Source organism: Pongo pygmaeus, chromosome 16 (assembly GCF_028885625.2).
Source record: "Pongo pygmaeus isolate AG05252 chromosome 16, NHGRI_mPonPyg2-v2.0_pri, whole genome shotgun sequence".
In the NCBI taxonomy this organism is placed as follows: Eukaryota; Metazoa; Chordata; class Mammalia; order Primates; family Hominidae; genus Pongo; species Pongo pygmaeus.
Window position 1 is genome coordinate 44,936,187 of NC_072389.2, and position 19,362 is coordinate 44,955,548.

A 19,362-nucleotide genomic window follows, 5' to 3' on the forward strand; every position below is an offset into this window, starting at 1 on the left:
TTGACTCAGAGATAAAAGGAAAAAACCAACCAGAAACCAGAGTCCCCATCTCCTTGAGCAACAACACTGTTTCTTGAGGCAGTTCAAATGCTGTTACTCAACCTCTGTCATACTTCTTTCTATATCTATTCAGAGGCTGCAGCTCTTAGAAAACAACTGGACAGAAAGGAGGCAGAAATCAGCAATGAAGATCACAATTTTAAAAGCATCCAGATGGACAATGAGCAGACTCAAGGCAGATGTGCCTTTTTGCTCTGTTGGTAAATGGCAGGTGTGGATGGATTTTACCTCATTGGAGGATGAGAAGACAAAGAAGGGAAAAAAATGAAAAACAAATGAAACAGCGTCCTGGTAATCAATGGGATAGCAGACATTTTGAAAATAATTATTAAAAAAATCATAAAATTTCTAAAAACTTGTTGGCATCCTCAATATATCAAAATATATGACATTTGTGAAACTAGAGGAGTAAGTCACAGGAAAGAACTGATGAATATAAAAAGACAAGAGGATGGGATTATAAAAATAAAGGGTGAAGAAGGGGGGAACTGAGTGAAATAAGGAGGGATGATAAGAAAACCAACGTGAGAGTGTATCTTTTAACAGGCTAGTTTAAAAGAGTACGTACGCTGATTGCCTCACCTAACATGTACATCGCTAGACATATTAGTGATTTTCCTGTTAGACCCTAATGGTTTTCCTGTTTGGGCTTCCCTCCTTCCCTCCTTCCATCCTTCCATTCTTCCTTTCTTCCTTCCTCTTTCCTCCCTCTCTCCCTTTCTCCCTTTCTTTTAATGCTCATTTTCTTGTCTTTTTTTCCTTTCTCCTTTATAAACCATAATCCTAACTATACAACAATTTGGAAAGTTTGCACTTTAATTTGAAGTCTAAGTTATATAAACATATTTTTTCTATATTAAGAAAGTTAAGAACAAAAAATGGTTTTCTGCCTCTCCTCTAAAGTAATACAAGGAATTTAGAATTGTTTTATTAACCCTCATTTTTCTCCCACTTTTCAGCCTCTGTTAATATAATCTGGACTTTTAGGCCTACCTATGGTTATTCTTATCTTCTAGCATAGAGTAATTCTTGGATTTGTAAACACACATTTCTTTCTGTTCACCTCTGTATTTGGCTGGTTATAATGCTCACAGATAATTCCTTTATATAGCAACTTTTCTAATCCTGGATTGTACATTGTGACTCATTTGCTGGTTGCCTAGAGTATGGTTTCAAGTACATTTATTCCAAAAACAATATTAGCAGTGAATTATCCACTCTACCATATCTAAGAATGTCTTTCTGTTGTCTTCACAAAACAATAACAGAAGCAATATGTAATCCCTAGTTACTATATTTTTGCTTTATTGCAAGAAAGATATCTGAATTCAGCTTATAGGTAAAATAAGATTATTCTTATTTGGGCCTGGATGCTTGTAAGATTTCTTAGGGCCTTCCCATGTTTCAGAATCTTGCCTGTGTATATATGGGTATTGGCCTTTTATCATTAATAGCACATATATAATTTTTTTTAATCAGAAAAATTTCCTGTGATCATTGTTTCTATAATAGTTATACTAGTTTACTATCTCAGAAATTTCTGTAATTTTTAGCTGGAATTCCTATTCCCTATCTCCACACTTATCATTTACTTCATCATTTCCTCATCTATTTACCCCTTCATGTTGTGGAGCATCCTTCACTGCCTTGATTCTCCTGCAGTCTTAATTATGCTTGTTACTCCAATAAGTGCATTTTTCTATTTTTCCTTGTAATCCTTTCTCATCTTACTCAGCTTCTTTTTTAAATCATCCTCTTGTCATTTCATGTTAATATACTCTTTCTTCAGGGTCTTCTTTTTTGGTTTCACAAATAATATGCATTTTCTACTATATTGAAGGATTCCAATCAGTTTTCAGAAACTAATAAAAGCACAATTATATTGAAAGACCTTAACAGAACTCTCTAAGATGAATGCAAATCAAGTAGATAAGTAATAAGGACATTTTGCATATTTCAAAGTTTGTTCTCCACAGAAATAGTCCTTCTTTTCAAGTGTCCATGGAATACTTATAAAAGTTAATCATATATTAGGTGAATTTTCCCTGGGGGTATTAATCATATTACAGGCAAAACAATTCTCTGTGTGGAGCTTCCTTATGCAATTCCTGACGTTTAGCAAACTTGGCCCCTGGCATGGCAGCATAAATTCCAGTAGTTCCCGCATTCTCCCGTGCAGCACATCCTTATGACCAAAAATGCACCATCCAAATGTCTCCTACAACTGAGAACCTCTCCACTAAGCTACAAGGAACATTTCAACCAATTCAAAATATCAAAAACAGTTATAAGAGGGAAGTTTATAGCAATAAATGCCTACATTATAAAACAAGAAAGATCTCAAATAAGTAGCCTGACATTATGCTTCAAAGAACTGCAAAAATAACAAACTAAACCCAGTTAGCAGAAGGAAGAAAATAATAAAGATCAGAACAGAAATAAATCAAATAGAGGATAGAAAAGCCACAGGGAAGGAGAAATCAATAAAGCTAAGAGTTGTTTTTTGAAAAAATCAAAATTAACAAAAGTTAGACTAAGAAAAAAACAGAAGACTCAAGTATCTAGAATCAGAAATGAAAACAAAGAAATTACAACAGACACCTAAGAAATAAAAAGTATCAAAAGGGACTATTATGAATAATTATGTGTCAACAAATTTGATAACTTAGAGGAAATGGATAAATTCCTAGAAAAATATAAACTACCAATATTAAATCAGGAAGAAACAGAAAGCCTGAACAGATCTACAATAAACACAGAGATTGAAGTAGTAATTAAAAAACCTCCCCACGAAGAAAACCCCAGGACCAGATGGTTTCATGGCTGAATTCCACCAAACTCTCAAAGAAGAATTAATACCAATACTTCTTAAACTCTTCCAAAAAAAAAAAAAAAAACACGGCTAGAAAGGATACTTTCTAACATATTTTATGAGGCCAGTATCACCTTGATACCTGAGCCACACGAAGACTCAACACAAAAAAGAAAATTACACACCAGGAACCTCTGATGAACATTGATGTAAAAATCCTTAATAAAATATTACCAAACCAAATTCAACAATATATCAAAAAGACTATACATCATGATCAAGTGGGATTTATCCCTGGCAGGTAAGGGTGGTTTAACTTATGTAAATCAATCAATGTGATATATAAATAACATTAACAGATTGAAAGACAAAAACCACATGATCATTTCAATTGATGCAGAAAAAGCATTTGACAAAGTTCAACATCCTTTCTTGATAAAAACTCTCAAGAGTTTAGGTATAGAAGAAAATTTCCTCACGGCCATTTATAAAAAGTTCACAGTTAACATCATAACCAAGGGGGAAAAACGGAAAGCTTTTCCTCTAAGATCTAGTACAAGGTAGGGATGCCCACTCTCACCACTTCTATTCAACACAGTACTGGAAGGACCAGCAAGAGCAATCTGACAAGAAAAAGAAATAATAGGCATCCAAATCAGAAAGGAAGAAGTAAAATTATCTCTACTTGCAGATGACATGATTTTGTATGTAGAAAACCTCAAAGATTCCACCAAAAAAAACCTATTAGAAGTAATGAATAAATTCAGAAAAGTTGTAGAGTACAAAATCAACATATAAAAATCTGTGGCATTTCTATACACAAACAACCTAGCCTAAAAAAATCAAGAAAACAATCTTATTTATGATAGCATCAAAAAAATCAAATAAAGTACTTAGGAATAAATTAAACCAAGGAGGTAAAAGACCTGGACACTAAAAACTATAAAACATTGGTGAAAGAGATTCAAGAGGACACAAATAAACAGAAGGATACTCCATGCTCATAGATCAAAAGATTTAATATTGTGATAATGTCCACATTACCCAAAGCAACCCCTATCAAAATCCCAATAATATTTTTCACAGCAATAGAAATCCTAAACTTCATATGGAACCACAAAAGACCCCAAATGTCCAAAGCAATTCTGAAAAAGAAAAACTAAAGTTGAAGGCATCACACAGAAAGGTGATCAAATTAGTATTACTAATGTAATCAAAACAGTATAATACTGGCATAAAAACAGACACACGGACCAGCAGAACAGAATACAAATCCCAGAAATAAATCCAAACATATACAGTCAACTGAGTTTTAACAAGGGCCCAGGAAGACACAACGGGGAAAAGGTAGTCTCTTCAATAAATGGTGCTGGGAAAACTGGAATTTCACATCCAAAAGAATGAAATTGGACCCTTATCTTACATCATACACAAAAATCAACTCAAAATGAATAAAAGACCAAAACATAAAATCTGAAACTACAAAACTCCTAAAAGAAATCATAGAGGGAAAGTGCCTTAATATCATCCTGGGCAATGATTTCTTGGGTATCACACCAAAAGTTCAGAATACAAAAGCAAAAATAAATAAATGGGACTACATCAAACTAAGAAGGTTCTGCCTAGCAAAGGAAACAATCAATAAAAGAAAAAAACCTACAGATTGGGAAAAACATTTGCAAATCATATATCTGATAAGGTGTTAATATTCAAAATTTATAAAGAACTCATACAACTCAATAGCAAGAAAACACAGCCTGATTAAAAATGGGCAAAGTGAATAGATATTTTTTCAAAGAAAACATAAAAATGACCAACAATATGAAAAGGTGCTCAACATCACTAATCATCAGGGAAATGTATATCAACCCTACTGTGAGATAACACCTTGTTAGGAAAGCTATTATCAAAAAGACAGGAGATAACAAGTATTGGTGAGGGTGTGGAGAAAAGGGAACCCTTGTATACTGTTTGAGGGAATACAGATTGGTGGAGCCATTATGGAAAACAGTATGAAGGTTTTTAAAGAAATTAAAAATAGGAAGAATTACCATATGATTCAGCAATTCCTCTTCTGGGTATAAACGCAAAGAAAATGAAATCACCACCTCATAAAGACATCTGTACTCCCATGTTTATTGCTCCATTATTCATAATAGCCAAGATATGGAAACAAACCAGGTGTCCATTGGCAGATGAATGGATAAAGCTGCTGTAATACATAAACACACACACACACACACACAAAGGAATACTAATCAGCCTTAAAAAAGGAGAACCTGCCTTTTGCCACTATGTGAAGTAAGCCAGACACAGACAGAAAAATACTGCATGATCATGATCTCACTTATATGTGGAATCCAAAAAAAAAAAGTCAAATACGCAGAGAAAGGGAATAAAACAATGATTACCTGGGGAGAGAACACTGGGAGGAAATTGGAAAATGTAGGTCAAAGGATAAAAAGTAGCAGATATGTAGGACTAACAAGTCTAAAGATCTAATGTACAACTCAAGGACTATAATTGACAATAGTGTATTATATTCAGGATTTTTGCTAAATGAATAGATTATAGCTGCTCTTCCCATGATGGGGGGTTGGGGAGAGGAAATGGGTAACTATGTGAGGTGACTGATATGTTAATTTGTTTCACTATAGTAACCATTTTACCATATATATTTATAGATATATGTATCTCATATCATGTTGATACCTTAAATATACACAATAAAATTTATTTTTAAAAATATCAAAACCATGACCACAATATTATGAGACTCTATATTCATTTTTAAAATATAGGACTTATACAAAATTCTGGAGAAGAAAAGAAAGTCATCATCATTTTCTAAATAACTATTAGATCAATGAGGAAATAAAAACATAACATCTTGTGGAAAATGATGAAACCACATACAGGAGTGTGCTACAGAGATAAAGCTATGTTCAGAAACAAATTCATAGCAATGATATTTTCATCATTTTTTTATTTTTATTTTTATTTTAGATTCGGGGGGTACACTACAGGCTTGTTACAAGGGTATACTGCATGATGCTGAGGTTTGGGTTTTTATTGATCCCATCACCCAGATTGTAAACATAGTACTCGATAGAAAGTTTTTCAACCCTTGTCCCTGTCTCTCCCTCCCTCCTCATGGAGTCCCTGGTGTCTGTTGTTCCCATGTTTACGTCCATGTGTACCCAGGGTTTAGCTCCCACTTATAAGTGAGAACATGCAATGTTTAGTTTTGTTTCTGTGTTAATTCACTTAGGATAATGGTCTCCAGCTGCGTCCATGTTGCCACAAAGGAGATGATTTTGTTCTTTTTTATGGCTGCATAGTATTCCATGGTACATATAAACCACATTTTCTTTATCAAATCCACCATTGATGGGCATCTAGGTTGGTTCTGTGTCTTTACTATTATGAATAGTGCTGTGATGAACACATGCGTGCAGGTGTCTTTTTGGTAGAACAATTTATTTCCCTTTGATTGCTGGGTTGAATGGTAGTTATATTTTTAGTTATTTGAGAAATCTCCAAACTGCTTTCCACAATGGCTGAACTAATTTACATTTCCACCAGCAGTGCATAAACATTTCCTTCACTCTGCAGCCTCACCAATGCCTGTTATTTTTTGACTTTTTAATAATAGTCATTCTGACTTGTGTGAGATGGTATCTCATTGTGGTTTTGCTTTGCAATTCTCTGATGATTAGTGATGTTAAGCATTTTTTCATACATTTGTTCCCCACTTGTATTCTTTTGAGAAGTGTCTGTTCATGTCCTTTGCCCACTTTTTAATGGGATTATTTGTTTTTCGCTTGTTCAATTCCTTATAGATTTTGCATAATAGTCCTTGGCTGGAGGCATAGTTTGCAAATACCTTCTCCCATTTTATAGGTTGTCTGTTTATTGTATCGATATTTTCTTTTGCTGCACAGAAGCTCTTTAGTTTCATGAGGTTCCCACAGTCAATTTTTGTTTTTGTTGCAATTGTTTTTGAGAATTTAGTCATAAAATCTTTGCCTAGGCCAATAACCAGAAAAGTATTTCCTAGGTTTTCTTCTAGAATTTTTATATATTTAAATCCTTAGTCCATCTTGAGTTGATTTCTGTAGATGGTAAGTTAGAGATCCAGTTTTATCCCTCTTCCTATGGTTAGCAAGTTTTCCCAGCACCACTCCTTAAGGAGGGGCTGCAAATAGCAATTTCTTTCCAAACAGTACAGTGTGGAAAAGGATGGGGAAATACGGTAACATACAGTGGAAAAATCTTACAAATATTTCCTTAGCCAGGTGAACAGAGTTAACATTAATAGCAATGTTATGTTAATAATATGATGTAATGTAATGAAAATGACCCTGTAACTCCATGGTTTTCCTCCCAAAAACACATACTCTCAGTCTAATCATGAGAAAAGCATGAGATAAATTCCAACTGTTGGACATTCTACAAAATACCTGACCAGTGCTCCTCAAAACTGTCAAGGTCATTAAAAATAAAAAAAAAGTCTGAGAAAGTGTCATAGCCAAGAGTAGACTGAGGAGGCATGAGGGCTAAATGGAATGTGGCATCCTGGATGGTATTCTGGAACAAAAAATGGACATTAAGTAAAAGTTAAGGAAATCTGAATATTATCAATATTGGTTCACTAGTTGAAACAAATGAACCATACAAATGCAAGATGTTCATAATAAGGGAAACTGGTAGTGGGTATGGAAATCTCTGTACCATATTCATAATTTTTCTATGAATATAAAACTGTGCCCAAATAAAAAGTTTAGAAAAAACTTCCAGATTAAAAAGATAGAGAAAACATGAACAAAATTAGAGATAAAGAGGACGTACAAACAATATGAAAAATAATTATTATTTAAAATACTATCTGAGATTGTATGTTAGTAAATTTTTAAATATTCGTGAAGTGGATACTTTAAAATCTTAGTGACATGGATGCATTGCCAAAATTGACTCCAGAATAGCTAGTAACCTGAAATAGAATAGTAAACATGAAGGCAGCTGAGAAAAGAGTCAGAGAATTGCCTCCAAGAAATTATTTGAACCAGATGGTTTTTCCAGTGAAATCTTTCAAATTTTAAGGGAACAGATAATCCCTGTGTTATATAAACTGTTTCAAATCATAGAAATAAGTGAGCAGCCACCCCCATTCATTTTATGAAGTTCACACAGCCTGACAAAGCAAACACACATATATCGACTCTCCACCCCCAACTTCACCCCCTATACCATAACAAACATTTCACACACCTGTGTGTGCACACACAAACACAACTAACCTTGCTTATAAATATAGATGCAAAAAATCTAAATAAATTCATCCATTTAAATCTGGTACTAAATTAAAAGAATAATCTTCCATAACCAAGAAGGGTTGGCCCATGAATAAAAGACTCATTTAGTATTTAAATCTATTAATTTTAAAACATTAAATATGTTGGACATGAAATAAAAATTTATAATGTAAATATATATTGAAATACATTCAATAAATTTCAGCACTAAGTTCTTATAGTTCTCAGCATAGGAATAATTGTTAAAAATGACACAAAAATTAACATTATTTCCTGGTGATATGTTCATAAACTAAAAATAAACAAGGTAAACAAGTAAAAATAATTAAAATTAATAAGATAATTTAGTTAAATGTACAAATAGAAAACAAATTATAAATGTCTAAAAAGTCACTAACTTTTGTCTATGTCATTAATAACCCTTTGTAAATATGATAGGCTAAACACCAATCAGGGTAATAACAATGAAAAGATTTATAAGACCTATGCATAGCTAATAGATGTATGAAACCTGCAGAAATTCCTTGACATATAAACAATAATATAAGAGACACAAACCATGTTCCTGTTGATGTAGTAATGTCTAATAATCCCAGGATTACTAATAATAACTCAATTTGTTGAGCACTTACTATGTGCTCTAGAAGTCAGCTACCATGTTGTGAGGACATACACGCATCCTATGGAGGGGTTCGTGTAGTAAGAAATTAAGGTCTCCAGCCCACAGGCAGCAAGAAACTGAGGTCTGCAAACAACCATGTGAGTGAGCTTGGAAGCTGATTCTCTAACTCCAGTAAAGCTTTCAAATGACTGTAGCCCCGGCAACCATTTGACACGAGGGATCTTGAGTCGGAACCACCCAGCTAAGATACTCCCAGATTCCTGGCCACAGAAACTGTGAGATTATAAATGTTTGTTGGCTTAGATTGCCATGTTTTGGGGGTAATTTGTTACACGACACTAGATAACCAGTACAATGATCTTGCAGGAAAATAATGACACCATGGAGGCGAGACTGAAAGCTGTTTGAATCTGTCTGATAGAGAAATGCTGAGATCAAACCATTTAATAATGGGGGTAAAAAAAAAAAACAGGTCAGATATAGATAGGGCAGAACAGATACTCATTTGGGGAACTCAGGGAAAAAGTGTAAAAGAACAATAAGGGAGGAACTGAGGCTGGCTCTTGAGTTTCTAGTTTAGGAGACTAGATGGGGATGCGACCATTAACCAAAGCAGAGAAAACATATAAAAGAAGGAATAGGTTTCAACAATAGGGAGGAGGAAGGGAAGAAAAGGAAGAAAACCAGCAGGGAATAATAAATCCAGTAAAAATTGTACTATGCTATGACAGGTCATTGTGTCAGATTCTACAGTGAGGTCAAGTACAATCAAAACTGGAGGTATCCCATTAGATTTCGAATTTAGGAGGACCACTGATGAAGCAGCTTCCATAGCATGACAGTAGAAAATACAGACACTGAAAAAAAGTTAAGAAGTAAATGGAAGTTGACCAAGTAGCGCCAAGAGATGTGGACTATTCTTTCAAGAAGTCTGACCTTTGAGGAGAAAAGGGAAACTGAGTGGTGTCTGTTTTAGAGTAAGGTTAAAAAAAAATGAGGAAAAAGGCTTATTTGTATGTTCTGTTGGTTATTCATTGGTTCAATGGCTTTTTGATTCTGTTTTAGGACTAGAAGAGTTAAACATGGTAAGTTAAAGGGAAAGAGCAAGAGAGATTGAAGCTCTAGATGAAAAAATGGAATGACGAACAAACCAACAGCCAGGAACACAGTGAAAGGGATGGGATGTTACTGATTTTGGCCTCAGAGAATAAGAGTACCTTCCCTCCATCTAAAGTTAGAGGCAAGAGGCAGAGGATGAATGAACACAGTCAGGATGAAACTTAGAAACAGAAGGAATGAATGTAAAAGGAATTCCTACCCTGTAGATTCATTTTCTCTGGAAAGGAAGACCAACCAAGACAGTGAAGGTCTTGCAGAAGACGGGAGATGAAGCACATAGTAATAGTTTGGAATCACCATTCTGGAGAATGCAAGAGATTGCTAAACAATGCTGAGACTCCAACAGAAATTAAAAACCAAAATCCTTGCCTGTGTCAGTCAGCACAGTTATGTGATTTCCTCCCTCCATCCTCTGCATATCAGAGTGGAAAGAGACTACCAGATTTTCTTTGAGTATTTAACCCAAGCATCCAAGAGCAGAAGTATCATATATCTGAGTCTCACAGAAAAGGCACCTAGAAAAAAGTAGTCTCAAATTTGAAAAAGCCGAATTGGTTATGATGTTGATGTTTTGTGTTTATATGTATTTCTATATTTGGAGCTAGAAACACAAGAGAGAAATGTGACAAAGACCAAAAGAATAACCTCTATCAAAAAGCAACCCTGTCACTAGATGTATTTGTCTCAAAGAATATTGAATTCTACCTGTATTCATTAGATAAATGATAGAAACTAAGGGAAAACTCCTGGCGATGTAGAGAGTTTTGATTTTTGCAACATGCCTCTAAAAAAACCCAAAAGTGATCCCTCAGTAATGGGATGGGACAGACTTTTAAAATACTTCAGAGATCTCTAGCAAGTACAATATTGTTTACTTCAAAATCCTAGTAAACTTGAGGTTAATATGTCTGGATTATAAAGTTCAAATGTGATATAAATCAATTTAATGTTGTTTTCAACTTTCTCTTGGAGTCAAGGCCTCTTTTGTGTTTAGCACCTATAAATAAAAGTAAATGCACTATCCAATCACAGTTATTTTCTTCATTTATTTGCTGTTGCTTATTTGTGATGTTATAAGCCAACTGGGATGGGTTCTGTGTTTTGGAAGCTGAAAACAGGTTGGAAATTGCCATTCAGCCATCAGCCCAAAGTCCTTAAAGTTAATTTTTTGTTTGTTTGTTTTTTGGAGATAGGTTTCACACAGTCACAAATGCTGCAGAGCAATGGCATGACTGCAGTCTCAAACTCCTGGACTCACGCAATCCTCCCACCTCAGCCTCCTGATGCTTGGCTAATTTTTAAATATTTTGTACAGACAAGGGCTTGCTAAGTGGCCCAGGCTGGTCTCGAACTCCTGGCTTCAGGCGATCCTCCTGACTCCACTTCCCAAAGCGCTGGGATTACAAGCATGAACCACCCACCCAACCTGAAGCTAACTCTTAAATAAGAGGATAAGAAAAACTGACTAGAAAAGAAAAATATCCATCCTAAGAATTTCTCCCTTTGTTTAAAGACAAAAAATGAAAAGGAAGAAAGTAGGTCTGGGTATATTGCTAAGTATGCCGAAATAAGTCTGGCTTTAATAATGTGATCATGCTTAAAATGATTCTCTCTGAATATAGCTTTCAAGTCCCTTGCAGCTCCAGCTTTCACATCATTAAGTCCACTTAATTTCCATGTTAGAACATCAGGACTAATCTAACATTACAAGAAGTGTCTGCAGGGTGTACAGCAGTCACGTGACTCCAGAAATACAATGTGAGCTCTATAGGTTTAAGCCAAAAATGTATGCCAGGAGCTTTAAAAATTTTTTAATGCTTTAAGGCTTTTTAAAGTACTTATTGTAACTAGATGCTGCCACCTACTGGACAATTTACAAGTGCCTTAAACTGTGCTGGCAACAAAAAATTACCATACAGGAAAAAAAGGCAAAATTTTCCTGTTTTCCTAATAACACTTATAAAAATATCTTATTTAGAATTGTATGGCTATATATGATTGATTAAAATAATTTTTAAATTTTTATACATTTCTAATTAAAACAGTAGCTGAGATCCAATGAGTAATGGGAAATTCATTTCAGTGTAGAACAGATGTAAGTAGCTTCGTACCACCTTATGATAGTGCTTATGTTGAAATAGCAGGAATATGAGACTTTCAAAAAATCCGTGGCATGAAGTCAAACTGGACTGTTGTGTTTCTAATTATTTCTTTCATACTTGCAGTGAAAATATTCTGCTAATAATACCAAGTTTAAGCTGATTATTCCAAAAGTTTCCTCTTTTAGAATAAGGTAATATAGTCCAAAAAACAAATTAATACAATTAGGTTAACAATGCAGCCTAAAGTAAATGCTAACTATTTTTTTGTTTTTAAGAATTTTTTTTAAAAAAACAGATATGTATGGGAATAAATGACTCCAAAACATATGTCTATGAAGTAAACAGCAAGCAGGAAATTTCATTAAGGAATTTGCCTTTTCTGTAAAAGAATAATCATCAAAAAAAGATTCTAATTAAATCTGAAGAAGCCAGTAATACAATAATGTTACCTTTTCATTTTGGTGAACTGGTCAAGTGTGAGCTAATTAAGACAGTAGCAAGAGCGAAGGGCAACAGACATCTGGTTCACCTAACAGTATCTTGTATTCCCTTTTCCTTTTACGTTGACCCTACTTTTGCATCTTACCTGCTTTGCACACACTGCCAATACATAATAACTAAGAAGTCTGAATCTAAAAACTGAAGCTTTAATAATGTCGTCATGTTTAAAGCAATGATTCTCTCTGAACATAGCTTTCAAGCTCCTTGCAGCTCCAGCTTTCATATCATTAAGTCCACTTAATTCCCACATTAGAATATCAGGACTAATCTAACATTATGGGAAGTGTCTACAGGGTCTACAGCAGTCACATAACTCCAGAAATACAATGTGTACATAGATTTAAGCCAAATATACACGCCAGGAGCTTAAAAATTAAACATATTTGATAGTTTTGATTTGGTTTTGAAAAAAGGGCAACTGAAAACAAATGTCCTGCCTTCCAGGACCAAAAGTTCACTGGGTAGTGAACTCTGTGACCAAAAAGGTTAATGTTGAAAGGCCACCACAGATCCACTTACAGAGTGGCCTGTCTTACACTGCTTGCTCCAGAGTCAACCACAAGCAGGTGTGGTCTTTCAGAAAAGCCCTATCCACTAGAAAAATCAGTATTTGACTCCTCGTTTCCAAACTATAGATGTTGAGATACTATAACATCCAGAATCTCATTCCTGACACTGTCCATGGATTTTTTTTTGGGGAGGGGGGAATAAGGGGTATAGTCTCATTTCTATGAAGGTGTAGAATTACTGATAAACATTGAATGAAATATATTAGTAAGTTGTACTTTTCCAAGCACACTACGTTCATACACTTGTCTTTAGACATTTAAATAAATAAAAAAGCAGTTCATAAGCTATAGCTTTAGAGGTGCTTTTGCAGTCTCTTCTTTAAAAAATAATGTAGTCATTGCTAAACTCAGAAAAAAAAATAGATTTGAGAAAAACATATTATTCCAAAATACTGCCCCAATATAATATATTACAAAGACACAATAATCAAAATAGAGTGGTATTAACATCAGCACAGACAGAAATTTTAATGGAATAAAATAGAAAATCTGAAAATAAACCCAGTTCCTACATGATAAAGCTAGCATTTCAAATAAGTGGGGAAATGATGGATTATCCAATAAAGGGTCTTGGAATAGCTGGTTTGCAAATTGGGGGAAAAAAACGAAATCAACTCTCTACCTCATATCTAATACCAAAATAAATCTCAAGTGGGTTAATATTTAAATTTTTTCATTAAATTATAACTGATGAAAGGAAAATACATATTTTTATATAATCCTGAGACATAAAAGGCCTTTTAAAGCAGAGTACCAATGAATGATGACATAAAAGAAATGACTAACTAGAGCAAGAAATGTCACAAAATTTTTAAAAAGTTAGAAAAATGCTTTTGGTATTTGTGACAAATAATTAATATCCTTAATATTTAAAAAAGTCTTTGAAATCAATAAAGAATATCTCACTTTATAAAAGAGCCTAAGACATGAATAGGTAACTCACAACTTGGCTAAGAATATCTCACTTTATAAAAGAGCCTAAGACATGAATAGGTAACTCACAACTTGGCTAAACAAAAGAATAAATCTATAACCTCCCTGATAATCAGAGAAATACAAATTATTGTGATTCCACTTTAAATAAACAAAGCTTAAAAATAACTACAAAATCCATTGTTGGCATAGAAAAACAATATTCAGACACAATGTGGGTAAGAGTTTAAACTGATTTCAATAAGTCAACGTGAATAAAAACCTTGTGAAAGTCCAACCCTGGACTAAGTATTCCTCTTATAGGAATGTATTCGAAAGTGTACCCATTTTCTATAGCTGCCCTAACAAATTAACACAAACTTGGTGGCTTCAAACAACACAAGCTTATTCTCTCATGGTTCTGGAGGCCAGAAATCCAGAATCAAGGTGTCAGCAGGGCCACGTTCCCTCCAGAGGTTCTAGAGGAGATTCTGTTCCTCCCTCTTCCAGCTTCTGGTGGTTGCCAGCAGGCTTGAGGCTGCATCACTCCAATCTCTGCCTCCATCTTTGCAGCGCCTTTTCCTCTTCCTTATCTACCTCTTCTCCCTCCATCTCTTTCTGATAAGACTACCTATGATGGAATTTAGGGCCCATCTCAATATTCCAGTACTTAATCACATCTGCAAAGACCCTTTTTCCAAATAAGGTAACATTCACAGGCTCTAGGGATTTGACATAGATGTCTCTTGGGGGATTGGGGTGGATTTTTTTCAGCCTACCACAGAAGGTAATCATTCCAATAATTGACTAAGGATGTCATTGCAACATTATGTGTAATTTAAAAAATTGAAAAACTAAGGGAATAATCTAAATGTTCAATAGACGGGTATTAGTAAAACAAATGATGGCACATCCATCTAATGAATTAATATATAATCATTAAAAATAATGCTGATGCACATTCTTCCAGTTATCTATTGTTGCATTAAAAAATCACCCCAAATCTAGTGGCATATGGTAAAAATTATTGCAGGCAAGATCCACTGATTGATGCTGAAATTAGTAGGTGAAAGCTGGAGAAGAAACAGGATATTTGCATAGTATTAAAGCATCTCCCCCAAGATATGTATTAATTGTAAAAGAAAAAAATAGTAATTTTACAGTGGAGAAAACCAGCAGACACCATCTTAACAAAGTGATCAAGGTGAAACATTACCTATAATAATATATAACAGCATTAGGTATACCAAGTGTGATTGACAGAGAAGGGCACATAACTTCCAGAGTATACTTGCCAAAATTCATAACTTTCATCTAATCGTGAGAAAACATCACATAAACCAAAACTGAAGGATATTTTACAAAATAGTTGACCAATACTCTCCCAAAGGGTCAACAACACAACAGACAAGGAATGACTGAGGAGATTAAGGAGACATGACAACGAAATGTAACATGGGATCTTGGATTGGATACTAGTAAATAAAAAGGACATTAGTGGGAAAGCTGGTAAATTTTTAAGAAAGTCTATACTTTAATTAATGGTATTATACCATTGTTGATTTCTGAGTTTTGATCACTATGGTTATGTAAGATTAGGAGAAGCTGGGGGGAAGGGTATATGGAATTCTGTACTACTTATGCAAATTTTCCATAAATTTAAAATTATTTCAAAATAAAAAGTAAAAAATAAAGCTTAATGGCATACAACAAATACGCAGAAAATGCTCAACCTCACTAATCATTCAGCAAATATAAATTAACCACAATGAAATATCATCTCACTCCTGTCAGAATGGCTCTCACCAAAAACACAAAAGATAAAGTGTTGGTGAGGATGTGGATTAAAGGAAACCCTTGTATTCTGTTGGTGGGAATGTAAATTACTACAGCCATTATGGAAAAGTGTATGGAGGATCCTCAAAAAACTAAAAATAGAATTACCATATGATCCAGAAATCCCACCTCTGGGCATTTACCCAAAAGCTTTGGAATTCGTTTGTCAAAGAGATGTCTGCTCTCCCATGCTCACTGCAGCACTACTCACAATAGCCAAGTTACGGAATAACCTAAGTATCCACCAACAGATGAATGGATAAAGAAAATGTGGTGTATATACAACATGGAGTACTTTTCAGTCTTTAAAAAGAAGGAAATTCTATCATTTGCAACAACACGAATAGAATTAGAGGACGTTATGCCAAGCAAAATAAACCAGACACAAAAAGACAAATACTACATGTTCCCATTTGTATGTGGAATCCAAAACAATTGTACTTATAGAAGCAGAGTGGAATGGTGGTTACCAGAAGCTGGAGGATGGGAAAATCAGAAAATAATGGCCAAAGGGTACAAAGTCTCAGTTAGATAGGAAGAATAAGCGTTTTTCTTTGAGATCTATTGCACGGTGTGGTGAATATCATCAATAAGGATGTATTGCACATTTCAAAATTGCTAAGAGGCTGCATTTCAAATGGTCTCACCATAACAGATGTTAAATATTTGAGGTGATGGATAGGCTAATTAGCTTGATTTAATTATTCTATATTGTATTCATAAATCATAATATCACTTTGTACCCCATAAATATAAATTGTCAATTTACAATAAAAATTTTTTAAGTTAATGGCATAAAGCAGTGAACACTTTATTATGCTCATGCTTCTGTGGGCCAGGAATTTGAGGGACACAGCAGGAACAATTTATCTCTGCTCCACTATGAATGGGGCCTCAGATGGCTGGGTAGCTCCCTTTGGCTGGAGATGCCTGGAGCAGGTCAGGGGGCCATATGTCTAGCCTTGGTTAGTCTCTGCATTGTGTTTGGTGGAGCTGAAATGTCCAAGCTTGCTCCTTTATTCAGTGTCTGCATTGAAACTGTTGAACAGTCAGTGTATCGGTTTCCTAGGGCTGCTATAACAATTTACCACAGGCTGGGTGGCTGAAAACAATGGAAATCTTTTCTCTACAGTTCTAGAAGATATCTGAAATCAAGATATATCTGAAATCAAAGTGTCAGCAGAGCATTCCTTCCAAATGATTCCTTGGGTCTTCCCAGCTTCTTCTGGCTTACAGCAATCCTTGCATTCCTTGGAGTGTAGCTACATCCCTCTATCTTCACACAGCCTTCTTCCCTGTGGCTCTGTGTCTCTTTGTGTCCTCTCCTCTTTTTTAAAGGCCCACCCTAATCCAATAAGACTTCATCTTAACTGAGTCTCTGCAAAGACCCTGTTTCCAAATAAAGACACATTCCAATGTTCCAAGTGGACATGAATTTGAGAGAGACATTACCAAAATCACTATAGCCAGGAACTGGCCACCATCATCTTCTCTCTGCATAGCCCCTTCATATGGCTTGCTTGGGTTTCTCACAGCACGGCAGCCTTGGGTAACCTGACCTCTTACACAATGGCTGGCTTTCCTCTGAGTGAGCATTCTAAGGGAAGCAGAAACTGCCTGTTTTCTTAAAGACAAGGCCTGGAAATGGCATAGTATCATTTTTGCTGTAATATATCAATCAAAGTTGTTCCAGGATAGCCAAGACTGAAATGGGAGGGAAACATGGACTCCATCTCTAAATGAGGAGGAGAATGAACACAAATAAAGGGAAGGAACTAATGGCAGCCGTTTGGAAACAAACTACCACACACATCTATTATTGACAGTTAAAGGTGCTCATGAAATACAAATTAGTGGGGAAAAGGTTACAAAATACCATATACATATATAATTTGATCATATTTTTATTCTCAAAATATATACATGGATATTTGCATTAAACACATCTCAAAAGATAAACAGTAAACTAAAATATTAATAGTGGTTATTTCTACAAGTTGAGAATTTAGCTGACAGTAATTTTTTTTGTTTAACCAATATTTTCTTATATAGATTATACATGTGTTACCTCCGTAACGAAACAGAAGATGCAAAATGTAAATGATCTATGAATTTAATATAGGCCAGACTAGTATTTTTTGATGTTTCAACGAGGATATACAAAAATACAAAATGTTTCTAATCCCTAAAATTTTCACCATCATATAAATGGGTTACAGGTTACATGACTCCATAATATTTCTGTTTTCAAAAAAGAAGATTCACAAATATACATACAAACAAAGGAGAAAGGTAGAAATAAATGTGCAGAATTGGCTCATCTCAAAAATATAGGACTGTGAGAGACCAGGAAATAGGACAAATCAGTCACAGATTTTAACAAAAGGAGTTCCACAGGCTCGTCAGCAGTTAGGGAATTGTATGCAGAAAGTGGGGTCTAAAGACACCTAAAAGAGACAGGAAGTAAAGGCAATGACATACTTTTGTCTATTTCCCAGTTTGTCCCTGCCCTGTCCCCCTTACCGTCAAGCAGACACAAACACTTCAAGACACCGAAACATACCTAAGCTCGGAGTAGTTTCATATAATCCTACCTAATGTGATCAGTTATTTCCCTAAAGAACAGTCAAACTCACAAAGAACAGGACATAAAAATTGGATTGGGAATTTTACTTTAATCCAAATATTCCATGACTCAGATAAAAACAAAGTTGAATGACATCTCCATCTACTCACCAACAGTTTCTTCAGAAACAGCAGTCAAAGATAAAAATTTTTTTGTATTTTCCATCTCTTCTTTACTTTGCCAAGCCTCACTATATTTTGCAGACTAATGAAAGAAAAATCAAAATTTAAACATGGGAAAAGAAGGCAACTATAATCATTGATTTTTTAAATTCCAACAAGGCTCCCAGTCACATACATACAAACGAGAAGTCTCAGGCTATTTTTTTTTTTTTTTTGAGGAAATCTGTAAATGTTCTCTGTTCTCACAAAATTCTGTCAATGGGTATTCCCAGATAGAGTCAGAGTATATGCCTATCACTATATGATAATTACCTTGCTTAAAGTATCATAAGTTTCTGCTTGATATTTTTAAAATCTGTGAGTAACCTAAAGATACATCATCAAATTAAAAAATTTCAGACATTTCAAGATTGTTACTATGTTTTCTTATGTTTCCGTTTATAATTCTTGCTTCAAAGGAACTAAAAACTTGCTTTGAGATTCAACAGGAAAAAGTGATAAGCTAACTTTTTCTGCTAAAATTTCCAGAAACGATTTCTCTAGTTTAAAGCATTGCATTTTGGATGTTTCTTTCTTTCCACCCCAATGGACTTCCTGGGAACCTCATTAAAATGTATTTTTAATTACTACATTTTTAATTCATATTATTGCCTAGGAAACTTTCCCAGAAGTCAGTCAACTGTTCAAGGAGGGCTTTATCAAAAACATCCAATCTCTTATGACAAGGTTCCTTACCTTAAAGGCACTTTCCTTTAAGGGTCAAAAT

General features: G+C 34.6%; 1 protein-coding gene across 2 annotated transcripts in view; it reads right to left on the bottom strand.

Annotated features, from left to right (window-relative positions):
• FSIP1 (fibrous sheath interacting protein 1) overlaps positions 1-19,362 on the bottom strand; it is a 191,422-nt gene that overhangs the window by 154,135 nt on the left and 17,925 nt on the right. For both annotated transcript variants that reach the window (XM_054450788.2, XM_063652575.1), the window contains exon 6: positions 18,585-18,678. In XM_054450788.2, the coding sequence (XP_054306763.1) occupies positions 18,585-18,678 (94 nt within the window). The remainder of the gene's footprint in view (positions 1-18,584; positions 18,679-19,362) is intronic.